The 18,056-nt window shown below is 40.2% G+C and overlaps 2 protein-coding genes across 3 annotated transcripts; one reads left to right on the forward strand and one right to left on the reverse strand.

The window, feature by feature from the left end:
* Positions 1–131: 131 nt before the first annotated feature.
* Positions 132–3,957, forward strand: gnpnat1 (glucosamine-phosphate N-acetyltransferase 1). 2 transcript variants are annotated; one of them, XM_046383170.1, is made up of 6 exons: positions 132–325; positions 1,319–1,486; positions 1,698–1,760; positions 1,970–2,097; positions 2,407–2,468; positions 2,630–3,957. In XM_046383170.1, the coding sequence occupies exons 2-6, from the start codon at positions 1,333–1,335 to the stop codon at positions 2,775–2,777; spliced, it is 555 nt and encodes a 184-aa protein (XP_046239126.1). In that variant the 5' UTR covers positions 132–325; positions 1,319–1,332; the 3' UTR covers positions 2,778–3,957. The 2 variants fall into 2 exon arrangements, with proteins under 2 accessions (XP_046239126.1, XP_046239134.1); XM_046383178.1 differs by lacking the exon at positions 132–325 and adding an exon at positions 1,137–1,217.
* Positions 3,958–4,474: 517 nt separating this feature from the next.
* Positions 4,475–9,773, reverse strand: styx (serine/threonine/tyrosine interacting protein). The gene is given in 12 exon segments (XM_046383157.1): positions 4,475–5,048; positions 5,399–5,492; positions 6,105–6,177; positions 6,439–6,489; positions 6,671–6,710; positions 6,803–6,839; positions 6,947–7,007; positions 7,102–7,199; positions 7,782–7,835; positions 9,174–9,206; positions 9,593–9,692; positions 9,694–9,773. Coding segments are annotated over 12 exon segments (780 nt in total). The 5' UTR covers positions 9,759–9,773; the 3' UTR covers positions 4,475–4,974.
* Between the last annotated feature and the right edge of the window lie 8,283 nt (positions 9,774–18,056).

Raw genomic sequence — 18,056 nt, forward strand, 5'->3', positions numbered from 1 at the left:
TATTTTACAATCTGCCTTACTGAATAGAGTCATTCATTACTGTCGGTGTCTTATAAAATGCTTTCTGTTTGAACTTGAAGGGGGCGCGGTAGACTGCTCGTTCGACGTCATTGGGCTGCGCCCCTTTACTCCAGCATCTGTGCCACGTCATACAGAAGTGCTCATGCCAAGCGGAAACGGGAGCCGATATCACCCACGCTGTTCATCTTAATGATGTAGCCAAGCCTCTCCCAAAACTAGTAAAACTTAAAACTTCCCGGTAGTCATCGTACCTCAGTCTGGGAATTAAACTGGACCATCTCTTCGAGTCTTGTGTCATTTGCTGGTAAGTATTTAAGCTAGCTCGCTATCTAAGTAGCTGAGGAGCGTGGCCGGGCGATGTTTAAAGAGTTAACACTCCGTGAAATGTGAAGTTACAGTTCTGATGCTAGCTGGGCTGAATAGTATCTGTTTGTTAGACAGCTTCTATTTTGACATAGCTAGTTGCTTAGTTAAATATGGTGGTCATTCTACAAGTGATTTGTTGCTAAAGTTAGTTTAGCTAAGTTTAGCCAAAAACACTGGACAGTGTTAACACTAGTTGGTTAACTTGGCCAGCATGAGCAGGTAAGTGAAATGTAACGTTGTCACAAGCTACTCCAGGGGTGTACTCTGGAACAAACCCATTATTACAGACCGATTCTTCTCGGCCCATTGATGGCTTCGTGATGATAAAATGACACCAGTGAACTTTAACTCAGTTTTGCTGCCACGGAAGGCAGAATTGGTACGCTATGTTAATTAGCTTAAAATTATCGCCGAAATTGGAATCGAAAATTGCCCCCCCCCCAGTATTAAAGCCACCACCAACGATGCTATTGTTGTTTCCTATTGGCCTTGCTGTGTGACTGGGTCCCTCTCATATTACATATCCTGGACTATGTCCTGGATGAATGCTAAAGAATGGTCCCACCTCATAATGTAGGCTAATGTAAGAGGATGTGCCTCATAATTCCGATGTACCGTTTAGGTATGCCCATTTATTTGTCAAGCGGCTTGTCAACCACTGATGCATGGCAGTGAAGTAATGACAACCTTTTCAAAGTGAAACTATATTTGTCAGGTCAAAGTTCTGTGTGACTTAAAACAAACATATTTCCAGTCCAGAATGACAGTATGACTAAGTCGACTCATTGTGCTGATACAGTAACTTGGGAGGATTAGGACAAGCTTTTTGAGTCAGTGTCATAATTTAAGTGTTTTGCTTACACACATTTATAGGTGTGTATTTGTCTGTGGACTTAACTCTCTGTTTGTGTGTGTGTGTGTTGTTTCCTAGGCATAGATTGTGGAATGTTGCTGGACGAGACTCCGCTTTTTGAGCCCTCCCTCCTCCAGGAGCTGGACTGGAGTAGCAACACTGTCTCCTTCTCTCCCCCGATCTCCCCGTCCAGCCCAGGGGAAGGCCTGGTGCTCAGGCCACTCTGTATGGCAGACTTCAACAGGGGTGAGTCAGGGATTGGTTGGACAACATATTCCACAGCCATGCTTGTATTCTCAAGAAAATATGAATGTGGTGAAAACAATGTGATGGATGACGTAGGAAAGCGTGTTTTTGGCAGTTCAACTGACATGTAAAACTTAACCACAACTTCACAATATACACAGTTAGAATACCTCCGGATATTTTCAGTTGTTAATTTGTTTTTGTCTTCCAGGGTTCTTCAAGGTTTTGTCTCAACTCACTCAGACAGGCGATGTCACACCAGAGCAGTTCGTGAGTAAGTCGTACTCTGCGCAATTGTCACTTTTATTATTTTGTTCAGAACAGTTACCATTAACACAGTTTATGTTAAATCTCAATGTGTTTCTAAGTTTTTAAACTCTGACTTTGTTTGTCTTTTATATACAGCAGATCATACATTTGAGAAAAGCACCATAATGGAGAAAACAAACTTTAAATACTAATGTAATTCATGTTGGCTTCCAGAACAGTTTGAGCACATGAGGAAGACGGGAGACTACTATGTTGTTGTGGTTGAGGACACAAATCTGGAACAGATTGTTGCCACGGCCACTTTGATCGCAGAACACAAATTCATCCACTCCTGTGCTAAGGTAAATTACATCCTGGCAGTCATTTTGTGGATATGTAACAATGCATATGTCTGTTTTCTCTCTATATTTCCCCTTTAGACCAACCCTGTAAAACAGTTACTTATTAATATACTGCTTATTAGAAGTGTGGTAATTATTAACACACCATCATAAACTAAAGAATACAAAAGCTCCATTTACATTTTTATATTTCCTTAAAAAGTATGCATGTCAAATTTTGCACAGTAAACAAATATTTGTATTGCTCTTGAAAATGGCTGAAGGTATTTGACTGAAATGAAGGCCCTCTCTATTCTGCTTTGCTTGTAGAGAGGTCGGGTGGAGGAGGTGGTAGTCAGTGACGTGTGCAGAGGGAAGCAGCTGGGCAAACTGTGAGTAGACCTGTGTGAGCCTAACACAAAGACATTTTTTGTTATGTATCTATCCTGCAAAATACCAATAGACATGAAAATTATTCATATATGAGACTTGAATAGCTCGTGATTTCTGCCAATTCATTTTAAGTCTTCCTCTCCGTTTCTATTTCTTATAGGTTAGTTGCAACTCTTACTCTTCTTAGCAAAAAACTGAACTGCTACAAGATCACACTGGAATGTGCACCCAAAAACGTGGCTTTCTACCAAAAGTTCGGCTACACCCCCTCAGATGAGACTTACATGCAGTGTCGATTCTTCGACTGAGGGCAACAGCGACTTTGAAACGTCCCTTTTGGGAGCGCGGACCTCGCCCCCTGACTTCAAAGCTTAATGCTGACAAAGTGTCTTAATAACTGGGAGAGCTGCCCAGAGGACGAGTTTGTGGTTGAGACAGTCGTTTCTGAACACTCGTCATAATTCCAGCAAACTTGAGTAAACAAACGTATGTTGAAACTCTCCATTCAGTCCGACATCATCCTCCGTCTCAGTTGTAACCCTGGCTACCTCACCAGGGTGGAGCTCTGTCATCATCCTCCCCGACCACCTGAAGGATGTCAGCTACTGTAAATGTAATGTGTGACAATGTTAATACGTAATTTGCTGTGCACTCACGGAGAAACTAGAGATTATATCTGCAACTGTTGTGAAACTAAGTACACACTATTGCTTGGGAAATCAAAATGGAACCTAATTAAGTTATTTATCGGAAGCAACTAAATGATTATTAAATTATTCAGTACAAGCAACAGGTTCTCAAGTTCACTACAAAACCAAGTGTGTTGAAAGAATTAGTTTCTATTAGGATTTAAATTCACAAGTCGCAGAAGAAAAAAAACTGTTTCTTTGAATGTCATTACAAACTTACTTCTCTAAGAGACTTTAGGGCTTACTGTGGGTTTCCTTATTATTTGTCCTCTGGTTATTTAAAGTGCTCTCTGTATTTCAGCAGGCTTTTCTTTATTTGACTGTAGTGTTGCTGTTGCATAACTATGATGGCTGCATCACTATCAAGTCAAGATTGTTCTAGTTCTAGCGAAGAAAAATGTATTTTGTGAGGCAGCGATGAGGCTTTATCCAATTTAGAGTTTTGTTTTTGGTCAATATCTGAAATTTGTTCACAGTTGTGATAAATATCTAAACATTTTGTGATGGGAGAAGGATGAAAATGACTTGTGTAAATTAACTTATTTAAGTTTTAAAAATATGCTGATAATCTGGAGAACAGGGGGACATATTTAATCTAATTTATTTCCAAATATGTAATACTCACATTCAGTGTTTTTTTTGCCTGTTTCTACTTGTTAAACAGAAAAGTGAAATACTGTAGTGTACTACAAAGCAGGTTCATGTTATAACTAAAAATGTTTTATTTGTTGTACAAATGGGAAGTTGTGGGATGGGCATGTCTAATCATATTTATTGAAAAAAAAAATGCACAAGTGGATCATTTTAGCATGTAGATTCTGTACATCTCAAAAATCTAAAATCCTTCATGAAGTGCAATGAAGGCCAAGAATAGCAGGACCCGAGACCTTCCAGCCTGGCAGGAGGTGACATTTAAGAGTGTGAGTAGGCCCTTGCCATAGATTTCAGAAAACCCAAACATGTCTGCCTGATTTTTACATGAATTATAATGCAACTTAATTTCCACAGCCATGTCATCATGGCAAATTTATTTCAAAATGAATTCTCAAAGATTTAAGCCTTCTGCTTAGAAACACACTATCAACAAAGCTAATCATACAGTTAGGACAGTGAACGAGCGGTTGTTTTTATTGTCAGTAACACAATAAGGTCTCCGGAAAGGTTTGATAAAATAATCAAAAGCACAAGATAATTTAGCATAACTCTAGCTTATTTTTCATGTGTGACTGCCTTAAAACAATAACATTTATAAGCCAAATACCGGAAAGAAGAATAAAGTGATGCACGGTATGACATAAAACCACAGCTCAAGAGGACTGAGTCAGACTTCTTTTTATTAAGCGTTGAGTTGTTATTTTTCCATTCCTTACTATCTCACATTAAGCCTGATATTAGTCCATAATCCTATTACTCCCAAACTAAAGGCATTAGCTATTCCTCTTCTCATGTCCTCCGCTGGGCGACGTCCTGGCTACTTTCCCTTTTGCTGACTGCCCCATTCTGGTCGTCTACACAAATTCAAGTATCGAAAGTGCATTATTGCAATACTGTCCCGCTGCAAATGCAAAATGCTTTAAATACTATAAAACTGCAAAAAATCTCCCATCAGTGCATACAGCTCAAGAGAAAAAAAAAAAAGTTATCACATTTGTCCCATCCCCGTCAGTCCTCCATGTCTCAGACATGGGCGGTCCCACTCCTGCCCTCGTCCCTTCCCCTTAGAAAAAGTTCAAATATTTACATTTTTAATCCCATTAAAAATGTAATTAAAAAAAGAATGAGTGCACTGTGCCACACAGCTAAATATCAGCAAAGCTCATCTGTTCTGTGCTGCTGTGACCTGCATTGCTCCAAAGTCCTCATCCTCCTCTAGGCTGCGTTTACGGCTTCCTGTTAAAATAATATGAAAACAAAGAATAACTGATCATAGTGCATGCATCAACACAAGCATGTTCCCCTCTCATAACCAGTGTTGGCCAAGTTACTTTCAAAATAACCGCAGACGTTTGACTAGGCATTATGACATGGAGGAGGGCAGTGTTGTTTCACTGCAGGTTACCAAAGCACAGAAGCTCAAGTTTATTGCTGTTCACTTTAAGTCCAGTGATGAGTGTATGGTCTAATCAGGGCTCTCCTTCACATGGTCTGACATTCACATTCAGTGGTTACCACTTTTGTGTTATAATCGGTCACTTCATTAACATAAGAATGATGAAATACATTTCCAATACAGTACAAACCTGGCATCCCAGCTTGTAAGGAAAAGGATCTGCCCAACTGCACCGGTGACATCATTTTAATGGTCAGTTTGGCTAGGTAGATCGCTTCATATTCCTATGAAACAAAGGAAACATAGTAGCTACGTTCAGCATGAGTAATGCACAGTCGTACTGCGTTGTCATGGCAAAAGAAAAAGAAAACAACACTAAGAGCAAGCTATTATTCTGACAAAAGTCCGGTAGATGTCAGAATAATAAGAGGCTAAATGTGGCCAACAAAGTCTGAGTAAAACAAGACTCCAGAGGCACACATACAGTCACACCTGAAGCAGATCACTGAGAATGACAACACATACTGTAATATAAATACGCGGTATGTATAACAGGTCGTCTGAATGAGCCTGTTGGAGCACACACATGCAAAGCAAACAAGCGCATGATCTGCTGCAATACTGTTCATATCCCACATTACACATTGCTTTCTTTGTACAAGGGACTGAAAGATTTAGAGCTCTAGATGCTGAATCACTTTGCTGCAGTCATTATTAATACAGACACACCTTACTCCTTGCAAGTCAGGCAAGAGGAAGTATATTATGTTGACTAACAACTTAGTAGTGCATGTATTTTTAGTAACAGGAATGAGGTGTACATGTTCACCAAATGATTCAACTGTCACGTTGATTAATCAGAATTTGAATCCCTGTGTCTTATAGTGAAGATGTACCTGTAGCTGATGCACAAAGCCCACATTGGGGTTGATGCAGAACCTCCTCTCCTGGACGTGGCTGAATGCATCCCTACAGAATAAACATTATGTTATTAATTTAGCTGTAGCAAATGCAAAGCAACGACAAAAAAGCTTCTAATTTGAACATTTTCTACAGTTTACTCATTCAGTGTTTTAAGCAGACACAAATAAAACTCAAGAAGTGTGTGACGCATGTTATACATGGTTGTCACCGTGGCACTCAACGTGAATTCTTGAGTTATGGCTAAAATGTGTTTTGCAGTCACAGTGACCTCTGACCACCAAAAACAAACATAAAAACAACACTCACCTGTACTTCATTCCAAATGTTTCCATAAGGTATGCAATCACTAAGGCAGCACTGAAATAATAAATAATCAAGGTTTTATAGTCACATCTGTAATTTGTGCAGCTCTCGTCTCAGAATTCACTGAAGTGAATTATTAAATACAACATCCAACAGTTACATGTAATGGAAAAATCAGTTCCTACTGAGATTCAATACATGAAGTGAAATAATCAAAAAACACAAGAAACTTCACCTTCTTGATATCCCTGCATTACCATGAACCAGTACCTTTCCTAAAAGAGTCAAGACAAAACATGGCTGATATAAGACTCTGTTTCTACTTGACATCCTCAGTATGAAAAATGTAAACTGCATGTACCCTTACCTCCTGTTGCTAAGCAGCTATCAATAAATTCTTTTGTCTGTTCAGAGGAAAATGAAATGCAAAGTATCAGCCATAATGGAAGTGCCACACCATTCAGTCAATAATGAAAAGCTTGCCAAGACGACATTAAACTTTGTGACTCACTGTAGGGAAAAATCGTATTATATTTTCCACTGGATTGTCAGCAATATCTAACACAAGGTATCTGCAAAGACACAACATTATTTAGCACTTGATACTTTAGTTTTTTTCAACCATACACATAAGAATGTACGCAGATCATGTGAGTTCTTACTTACCGAAATGTATGAGGGAAATTAGGTTTGATAAAATTGGCTTCGATGTCTTGACGGACACACACAATATGTGTTATGCCCTGTCTCTCAAGAATTGGCAGCTAGAGAAAAGACAAAAGAAATGAGTACGGCTGGGTATCAATGCCCGATACCTTTAAGGTACCGACCAAAATAACTCAATACCAATACAATATTGAAACTTCTCCAATCAGACAACACACGGACGAGGAAAAAAAATTACCACTTGTACGGTTTTTCTGGCAGCTCATCACTGCAAGCGTTCTTTAATTTAAAACTGCATGTGACTGCAGTTATAACCCATTCAGTCTGTGGTGTGGTGCAGTCCAGCATGCTGCGTTTGATGGAGTTGACAGTTCAGCAAGCTGAGATGCCACCAAAATTTTTGTAAGTATGGCTACACTACACGCCTGTACCATCTGATAAAAATAAAAGCATAAAAAGCTGAGAGATTATCCCAGAGAAAAATGTGTGTGTGTGTGTGTAATGTAACATAGCAACTCATTGGGCATGTGGAAAAAAAGGGTATCAAATGAAGTACTCTATTTGTATCATTATCACTTCAAGGGTACTGGTATCATAATTGTTGAAACGATACCTGACCCTAAATATCAGCTGTAAAAATACGAACAAATGCCTCCAAGTGCCAACGGAGACAAGCTTACCTTGCTTTTCATTGCAGCAGAGTAGGGACCTAAAAACAGTCCTGGTAATATCTCCTGAAAAAAATAAAACAGGGCATCACTAATAGCACACTCAGTAATCAGTAAACGTCACTTGATGTTCCAAAGATTTTAAGCATGTTAATTCACTCAGGATGAGACACTAAGCCTCTTTGCAAAAAAAAAAAAATAAAAATAAAATATATTATCATATTGTCAGAATAGGTTGTAGTTAGATACTGAATAAATTCTCTTATAAACAGACAATTTATATTAAAAACAATGTAACTGGCCCTGGAGTCAAATTGATCTTGACTGAGGAACTCTTTGAACAGAGACACACATGGAGACTTAACTACGACAGACACTCTTAAACAATTAAAATGCCTTTATTGTTACAGCAGGGCCATGTTCAACTTTAAAACAAACTCCACAAGTCCTGATTTAGGCCTGGCTGTTTATATAGATCCATCCATTTTCTATACCACTTATCCGTCAGGGTCGCGGGGGAGCTGGAGCCTATCCCAGCTGACTACAGGGAGAGGCGGGGTTCACCCTGGACTGGTCGCCAGTCAGTCGCAAGGCTGACACACAAAGACAGACAACCACATACGCTCACATCTCAATCTAGAGCAACCAATTAACCTAATGCGAGTTTTTTGGCTTGTGGAAGGAAGCTGGAGTACCCGGAGAAAACCCACGCAGGCACAGGGAGAACATGCAAACTCTGTACAGAAAGGCCCAGACCAGGATTCAAACCTAGAGCCCTCTTGCTGAGAGGCAACAGTGCTAACTACTACACCACTATGTCTGGCTGTTCAGTGGTCTGCAATTTGTCAATCCAAAAGACTTCCTGTTGGTTAAGTTTCCTTCTGTCTGTCACCTCTTCACATAGAAGATTTCTTGCCTATAAATAACAAATGAAGTTTTCCAGTTACTGAAGTGGCCAATGGTGAACTCTTCTCATCTGAGATGTAAAATCCACAAAATGCCCTGGTCTACGTTCAGTTCGCACAGAGGTAATAATGGTCGCACACTGAGATCTGTTGGGTGTTTGGCTGAAGATGACTCTGTAGAAGTTTATCCTGCAGACTAAGACATCTTCTAAAGCTAACTAATAGTGGTTCAGGTAAGATCTGACTGAGTACACCATCAACTCCCAATGCTTCTATGGTGTGTGTTGACACAAAAACAAATCTACCTTTTGTTTAACACATTTGCCTCGAACTGAACTATGCTAGTGTTGGTAGAGACTGTGACATTCAATATACTGTTAACAGTATGGATACAGAAAAAGCTATCAAAGGTGGGGGGAAACACACCTTGGGAATACACAGATTTGATGCGACACTGAGCTGTCAACATTGTTCTCCTTGTCACAGACTCATTACATACCTGCATTTCTCGTCTCATTGGGTAAGCCCAGTCCTGTGCAAAGGGGGAATTAAAATCAAGGTTATGAGATCAATTACGTTGGTTGATATGACAGCTACCGGAGATATTTCAGCAACCAAACAGGGTAGGATATGAGTACTAGGTTGCATATACGTGGCTAACGCTTAAAGACTTACACAGTAAAGAGTAACGTTAGTTGGTTATCCATTCAGAGATGTCGACACAGACAAGCTAGCTTATTCAAAGAAAGACACGAGGCTGTTTTACACATTCATATTAATTTGCTTTATCCCCAGACAAGCATACCTTCCGGCTGTGGGCATATTTCAGCCGCCGGACAAAAGGCTGGAGTGGACCTTAGCTAAGATTAGCCGGACAGACACAGACACATCGGCTAACGCAGGCGGCTGTGCTCTCACCAGAAGGTCCTCCTTGGTCGCGGGCAGAGACGGGAACTGAAGTTTGTTGTCCTCATCCATTCTCCTGCTGTTCGGGCACCGCCAGCCCGGTTTTGCGCTCCGTATTGATGTTTCTCGCGTCTGGGTTAGCTGGACATTCGATGCAATTTGTTTTGCGACTCCACATGCATGTCCGCCATGCTGTCCCCTGACAGATGTGTCACGTGACCTCACGCCAGACGGCAAACAGACTCAGGAGAAGAAGAAAACGAGGGCAACAGCACCGCCTCGCGGTCGATTTAAGAAGCGCTCAATTCAAGCCAGGAAATGAGAATATAGTGATGTTGCAGTAAGGAAGGCTTTTCATGCACAATCAATAATCTATCATAGAAAAATAAAAATACAGAATTACATGCATTTTACTCTTAGAATGTGTATTTACTGCCTCCTACCCCTGGCCACTGTCCGCACACATTTAAATAAATCCCCAATGTCCAATGTGCAGGTTTTTTCTTTCTTATTTTTTTTAGAAGAGTTTAAAGTGTATCTGTTTGACAGTTGGGTTGTGTGGCTGATTGGTCCAGGCAAATGTGCTGCCTGCTGCTGGTTTATATATCTGTCAGGCTCTCTCTCGCTCAGTACCTTCACACTCTGTCCATTAGATGTTGATATATTGATCAGTAGTGGAGTGCAGCAAGATGGACAAAAAACAAAACAAAAACAACTTAAAGGTGGCAATGAAAAGCAAGACTAGAGGTTGAAGTCCCTTGAGGGTGATGCAGCCAAATGTTTTCAAATAAAAAATTATTCATCTAAGCCTTAAGGTGCTTTCAGCAGAGAGGATAGAGAACGTTCGACTGAACACAGTAGTAGAAGTGTTTGTTTTGGTGTTGCAGCTGAACTGGTAAGTAAGAAGACAATAATGATAGATAAGAAAGGTTTGGGATTGGATGGATGGCTGTTAGGTGTTTTCAGGTGCCTTTTATTAAAATGTTCAATTTCACAGTAATGCAGTGGTTAGTGCTGTCGCCTCATAGCAAGAGGGTTCCAGGTTTGAATCCTGGTCTGGGCCTGGCACACAAACACACACACACACACACACACACACACAGAGTTGGTGTGTCTGTCAGTAACTTATGACTAAAAAAACTGTTTGGGCTGAATAAAACAGCTTGCAAACACAGTCTAGTAGTTGAGCTTAGATTGTTACTAATATATACTCATATACATAAATATATGAGTCTGACTTCACAACAAGTAACCTATAATTAACAGCATCTTGCTTAGAAAAATGAATTTTGTATTTACTTGGGTCTAAAAAACAACCAGCAATGTATTAACTTAGATACAATTGTTTGTCATTATTACAGAGGTAAGATTTTCTTCCTCTATTTCCACATGAGACACTTTGACACCAGAGAGAGAATGGATCACTGCCTGCCAGATAACCGCCAGGCTTAAGTAATTACCATGCTCTGGTCATATAATTATCATCAGTTTTTGTCTAAATATGAGACTTAAAGAATTGTTATGATCACTTTTCTGTGATTATGTTTATTATTGTAATCTGTACATCAGCACACAATGCTTACATTCCAGTCACTTTAATATGCATGATTTGAGCAATAATTTTAAATTGTGCTTGTGGATTTAAAAGTAATGTGTTAGATGAACTCATTGTCATTAAGTGCAGCAACCTGCAGCATTTTAAGACAATGTCTTAGCACTGAGTGTGGAGTCCTGATGTACAGGTATGTTCATGTCTGTGCTCAGCTCTGATCAAAGAAATGCTTTGAAGCATCTCTCTGAACACCACTTTGGTATGTAATCAGAGAGATGACCACATGGCCTGATATCATCTAAATGCAGATTACATTCATTATCAGCCCACACAGTTTCACTGAACACTGTCAACTTTTTCTCTCTTTCTCTTTCTCATCATCCTCTCTCTCTCTCTCTGTTTTCTTCATTGAAGTTTTCCAATCTGTTATTTTCTCTGCCCTCATACCTCTCTGCATCCATCCCTGATCTACGATCGCTTCAACAATAACTGATAATAAGAGAATAAAAATTACTGATCTAAATCAGAGAGCATGAATAATTTGTAGATGCTTGTTTGGTGTCTCAGATGCGTCATCTGTTTGTTGTTGTGTGATGGTGTAGCATTTGTGATTTTTGTTTACCGTCTGGCTCGTGGGAGGGGACGGCACTCTTTTCACAGATCAGAGGGAGAAATGCTCCAGTCAGTATGTGCATGTGTTTGTATGTGTGTGTGTGTTTTCCTATAGATGCGTATGTTTGTGTGCCTGAGTAACATCTTGTAGCTTTGCAGCACTACTGGTCAACATGCAAGGTGCCACTAAAAGTCATTTCTTATCAGCGGTGGGGGCAGATACACCCCCAGCAGTTGCTCTTCCGCAATCACACACACACACCTTGAAAAAAAAGCTTTGAAGAATATCAGTGACATGCACTTCAATTTGAGCACTTTTATGTACGTGCATGTCTACATTCTCTCAATGTTTGAGCACTGCTGTCTCCCTGTGAGGTGGATTCCCTGTAGTGCTGACATCCTGGCGACAGCGGCTCTTTGATATTCTGATGTTCCAGACCAAATCAGAAATTAGCAGCCATCCCAGATTCCTTTGGCAGAAATGTTGTGGCAACAGATGAGGGGGGAGAGTGGGAGAGAAAACAAAAATGATGAGCAAAAAATGGTCAGCAGCAGGGTAGTTAGCAGGATATGGTGGTAGGTCAGATATTAGTATCAGGACAAGCAAGATAAAAGGGAACTAAACACCTAGTATTGTATGTACTTGTGATTGTATGTGAAACTTATATTACTGGATTATTAGTTTATATTAGGATTTTTATAAGTCTTAAGTCCTGTAAGTTCCTCTTGAACAAATTGTTGAAAACAAGTCGATAACATGATTTTATTTTGCTATATTTGTTTGATTTTACTTTGGCCATGTTCAACCTTCACAGTAGACAGCCGAAAGGAAATGCAAAAACAACATGTAAAAACAATTCTTGGCTGGACTCAAACCAGGAATGTTGCAGTTACATGTTAGGTTGTTAAATTCCAAGTTGAAATAGCGGGCCACAGTAGATTTTAGCAAATATTACTCAAACATCTATCAGTAGTGCTTTGGTTGGGAACCATTTTCAGCTGCAGAGGAAATGTACAATTTGATTTTTTTTTTATTTGATTTTCTACCAGGAAGGCTTATTGAGATTACAGATAAACTACGGTGCATGTCCTGTTTGTAATGAATAAACGTGTTGCACAGTGCGGAGGTGTGGCTGTGCAGAGTCTTCCCGATCGAATCTGGACTACAGTGGAGCTCTGTGACAAAGAGGAGTAAACTACACTCAACCTTGGCTACACAGACTAAACTTGTTAGGGCAATTCGTTGTTGGTTTGGTCTTTTCACCAGATTAGTTGACAAGAGGAAAAACATCCGATATCACTAAGCTTATTCTTTAAAAATCAAATCAAATCAAATAAGGCTTTTATTGTCACCTTACTGTACATACAACTGCGGTGCAGGTAAAAAGATACAGCATTTCCTGGGACTGGGAGAGTGAAGGTCAAAACAAAAGAATAAAAACTGTACGCCCATTGTGCAGAAAATTGTCAGTGATGTCCATAGCAGCAACTTGTCATGTAAGTGCCAGTGCTGTCCATTTAAATGTCCAATGCTGGGTCAAAAAACCATTTACGCTATCTTTAGTGGAAATGTCAAGTGATTTAGCTGTTCACTATTCTAACAGTTTGTGGTAGGAAGCTGTTGATGAGTCTGGAGGTTCTGCCTTTTATGCTCCGGTATCTTTTGCCCGAAGGCAGTGGTTCAAAAAATCTGTGGAGAGGGTGTGAGGAGTCCTTAATTATATTCAGAGCTCTGCTCCTGCAGCGGCTCCAGAAGAGATCTTGGACAGAGAGAAGAGAAACTGCAAAGAGCTTCTCTGCCCCCCGACTTTTCTGTCCGCCATACTGCAGCTGTGTAAGTGAACAGTGCAGTATGTCAGGACGCTCTCCACCACGCCTCAGTAAAAAGTCCTGAGAATACTGGTGGGTAGAGAGGCTTTTTTCAGCCTCCTCAGGAAGTGCAGTTTCTGCTGGGCCCGCTTTGTTACAGCTGAGGTGTTGTTCTTCCAGCCCAGGTCCTGTGAGATCTGCACTCCGATGAACTTGATGTTCTCCACTCTCTCCACGGGGTGGCCACTGATGCTGAGGGGAGCGTGCCTCCTTTGTTTGATTCCTTGAAGTTGTTGAGCCTATCAGGAAGGGAGGCATCATCGTCCTCGACCCTCTGCCTGGGCTTGTCGTCTGTCAGCGCCTGACCTCCCTGCCACATTCGTCTGGTGTTACGTGTGTCACAGAAGTGCCGTTGGATTTTCTCTTTGTAGGTGTGTTTCACAGCCTTGGTCACCCTGGAGAGTGCAGTCTTGGCTGAGCGGAGTCCAGACTTGTCCCTCACCATGAAGGCTCTGTCTCTGGCTGCCAAAAGTGAGCACACCTCAGCTGTCATCCAGGGTTTCTGGTTGCCACATGCTCTGAAGGTCTTAGCTACTGTGACATCCTCTGTACACTTTGCAGTTTAGCATACTCCTTGATGTCTACACAGTCTCCCTGGGAGGCTGCGATCTTAAAGACCTCCCAGTCCGTGTTCTTGAAGCAGTCCTGAAGTGCAGAGGCTGCACCCTCTGGCCAGATCCACGTGTGTTTTGTCTCTGGCCCTTTGTCACCTGAGAAAAAAGAAACTGACTACCTGTAATTAATTAAACTTACAAAAAGAAACTGAGAATCTTTAATTTTTAAAGTGAGTAATTTAAGGGAATCAGACAAGGGTCATTTGATAGACTTTGGATAAATTTAATGGGTCTCTTCACATTAATAAGCTTTTAGTAACAGTACAAACCATGCACAAAAGGCACTGAAAATCCTTCATTACCACAATAAATCCATCCAAGAATAGAATCCCATAAAACTAACTGTTAGTCCTTTATGGTAAAGTGGTTTATGTAATAGTCAAATTAAAAGTGGTGGAGATTGTGCTGTTACTAGTACTTATACAATCATAAAGGAAAAGGGCAGCAGTACACAGCAGTTCCAGCACACACAAAAATCGAATTCTGAAACTGTACAAAAATTACCTATATGACGACTCTATCTTATCTGCATAATTAAAAAGTATAACTACAGTTTTGCAGAGAACTCAGTACAGGGAACTGCAAGGAAAATACTATAAAATGTACTTGTTTTTTATTAATATCCACAATAAATGTAAAATATTATTATGTGAATCCACATTTGGTAGGGCCCTAAATAACAGATTTGGTGTCCCAAAGAATGGCATGACGATAATATGTCTGCAGCGAGGTTGACGCAGCTCGTAGGCCTCTGGAATAAAATTGCTGCTTGACTGTTAGACAGTGCAAGATCTTTCAATGGGAATCATCAACAGACATCTGTCCATGTGGCTGCCAGCGGAGCCAGTACGTTAGTGGGATTTCACAGATGACAGAATAACACTTCTCTCATATGATTTCTTTATTGTATGAGTATGCTTCCTTTGAGCCCATTAAAGTGTCATCTTATGTCACATATTAATGTTTACAACCCTGGATCAGCTGAGCATCCATACATTCTGTAGATCATAAAGCCTGCATGGAGCTCTCACAGCGGGCTGCCTTTTCAAAGAAGCCGTGAAACAGAACTCTGGATCACTTTAAATGGTTGAAAGACTACATTTCCACCATCAGAACATTTTATGGGTGGGTAAACATTCAAATCCTGTGCAAGTAATGAGTTTGTTTATTGAGTAGATCAGTTGACTTTAGAGAGCATTTTCTGGTGAGTCATCATTACAGAAAGGATCCCCGCAAGACCTTTTTGTTTAAGAGTGAAATCCTTTTTGTTGAACCAGAAATACAAGTAAGGGAGAAGTCTCATTCCGAGATCTTGTGATAAGTAAGTAAGTCGCTGCAGGAGGACGACGGCAGAAATGTGAGCCAGAGCTGGAGAGAGTAGCTTGGAGTTTATCTAGAGGAATATTTACCGGAGCAAGACTTCTCCTTGTGCAAGACTTGTGTTCCTGGTTAAACAAAAAGGTGTATCTCTGTTGTAAGACACAGATGCAAAGCAACAATCTCAGCCTGTGAGTGGCAGAAAAGCACTTTTAGTGGACACAACCTCTGCCGGAGTTGCCCCAAAGGATTACGTGGCAGCCACTGCAGCTGTGTTGCAGCTGTCGGCTGAGGCAATCAACTGGATCAATTCCAAAACTTTTGCTAAGTATGAATTATTTATGCACCAAAACATATCAATATGGCCCAGGTATAAAAAATGCCAGCATTCCATTTTATATCCCAAACAACACTGGCACAGAAAAGCTTAGAAAGGTATCAAAACCAATTTGTCTAAAGATCAGGGATGAGTCGTCTATCTTTAGTTGAAGCGCCCGGTTAAATTAAAATGAAACAAACATGATTGCATATTGGTATACTGCAGTTGGGATATTTTTTCCTGTGTACACATAATTCCAGGATTTTTAAACTATCATATACACATATATGCACATACATCAGTAATTAGGCTAATAACCTCTGTTATACTCATCAAAGTACAATCCCCATATCATTTTGGTGTATTACAGAGCACAGGATAGCTTCATGCTCATAACTGGAAAGATAAAAGGAATATTTTTTGACAGGTGTGGTCTTGATGTATTATTAATACATTTATATTGTTCTCAGTGGTTTTCATCTACTCAGTTAATTGTGAACTGGGTCTCTCATTCAGACACTTCACTAATGTACATTTTTTTTTGTCATAAAAAATAATGCTATGTTTGGCTGTATTCCCATGAGCCCTCTCTGCCACAGAGTGGACGGATGATGCCTCAGTTTGTCTGTTAAACACCTATACTCAAGCAAAGAGAAATAAAAAGCCACTAAAGTAGATCTCATCTGAAAATATATATTATACCAAATTAAAATTAAAAATGTATGTTTTCATTTTCAAAGGTGGTCAAAATTCTACAGAATTTGATTTGTTTTATTGCTTGAAAGAGAAATATGGGAAAGAATCCAAAGGCTGACATTTTGATTTTGATATTCTCTGATTTTATATAAATAAAATTAAACACAAAGCGCCTGGATGGCTTTCTGATGAAAAAATGGATGAAAATGTTCCTTTAAATTCAAGCAGCAGAAAACAACAGAACCTTTCTTATTTGTCTGTATCTACAAAGGTAGATCTGCTGCATCAGGCTTCTTACAGTCAACAAAACAGTGATACAACTGCTGCTGCACATGATGAAGCAGAAGCAGAAGAAGCATTGTAGTAATCTTGTGTGAGTAAGGTAGAGGACACTTTAATATCTGACTCTAACTTTGCACACTGTGCCCAAAGGGGCCTGGCATTGTTTTCATCGTATTCCTAGTCGTAGTCATATTCCTGGCCCATGATTGCACTCTGGAAATTAAATTGAAATACCCAGAGAGTAACAAAATCCCCCTGCCTCCCCAAACTAAGCTTCTATGATCTTCAATTTAATGTCATCACCACTGGTGAGAAGAATCTTTCCTTGGGAAATTAGGGTAGAAAAGTAGAGGTCCCAGTGTTATACAGCTGATCATACATTTATCAGTGCAACTGCTTCGGCTGTACCAGCAGGTGTGAGACTGCAGTAGCCAAATCATTAACATAGGTTTAAGTGAATGTTGTCTGAATACATGATGGCCAAGAGTGGATCTACACAGTAAAGATATACATGAGTTTACTAGAAGGAGGCAGCTGGAATAATGTCATGTTTTGAGGAGAAGACTGTGTGGTTCCTCTGGCTCCCAAGCTCATCCTCTGCTCTCCACCATAAAAAACAGTTTTCCTTGCGTTGCACAAAGGGGCTACGCTTTGAATTTTGTTGTGTTGTAGAATGATAAAAAATGAACCTTGACTCTTAAATTCTGTGGTGGTTAGCAGCTCATTGCAGCATAAGAGCTCTTTCAAAAAGTACCATGAAACACGTATAAGCTATTCTACTCTTTGTGCTTTTCCAAAAATCTTCCATGTTTGCTTCTCAGCCTGAGCTTCAGCCATCCACTTGCAAATCTCTCACACTAGATGGCAGTCAAACATAAACATGCAGAAGCCATCTGCAGCTGGTGTTGGATATGTCCACATCCATCGACGGGAGCTTCAGATGGTGGAAGCTTGTTTACTGTAAATATCCACATCTCTGTTGATGGAGACGTGATGCTAAAAACAGGCCATAAATGCATGCTCACCCGCTCCAGCGCACCTTTCGTTTTGGCACAGCCTTCAGCCCAAGGGTTCTTGAGCTTGGCTTGATGAACAAAAAGGCCTAGAGCTCAAAACATATTAATATTGCATCAATATTAAAGTGAATGTCAGAGCAGATGAGCACAGTGACTCTGTTGGCTTTTGTTGGCCTACATAGCAGAGCATCAGTTAGAT

The sequence above is a fragment of the Scatophagus argus genome, chromosome 1, assembly GCF_020382885.2.
Source record: "Scatophagus argus isolate fScaArg1 chromosome 1, fScaArg1.pri, whole genome shotgun sequence".
Taxonomy (NCBI): Eukaryota; Metazoa; Chordata; class Actinopteri; family Scatophagidae; genus Scatophagus; species Scatophagus argus.

Coding starts and splice junctions, on each gene's coding strand:
- gnpnat1 (XM_046383170.1), top strand. CDS start 1,333: ATGTTGCTGGACGAGACTCCGCTTTTTGAGCCCTCCCTCCTCCAGGAG. Junction 1,761..1,969: donor CACACCAGAGCAGTTCGTGA/GTAAGTCGTACT, acceptor GTTGGCTTCCAG/AACAGTTTGAGCACATGAGG. Junction 2,098..2,406: donor TCATCCACTCCTGTGCTAAG/GTAAATTACATC, acceptor CTTTGCTTGTAG/AGAGGTCGGGTGGAGGAGGT.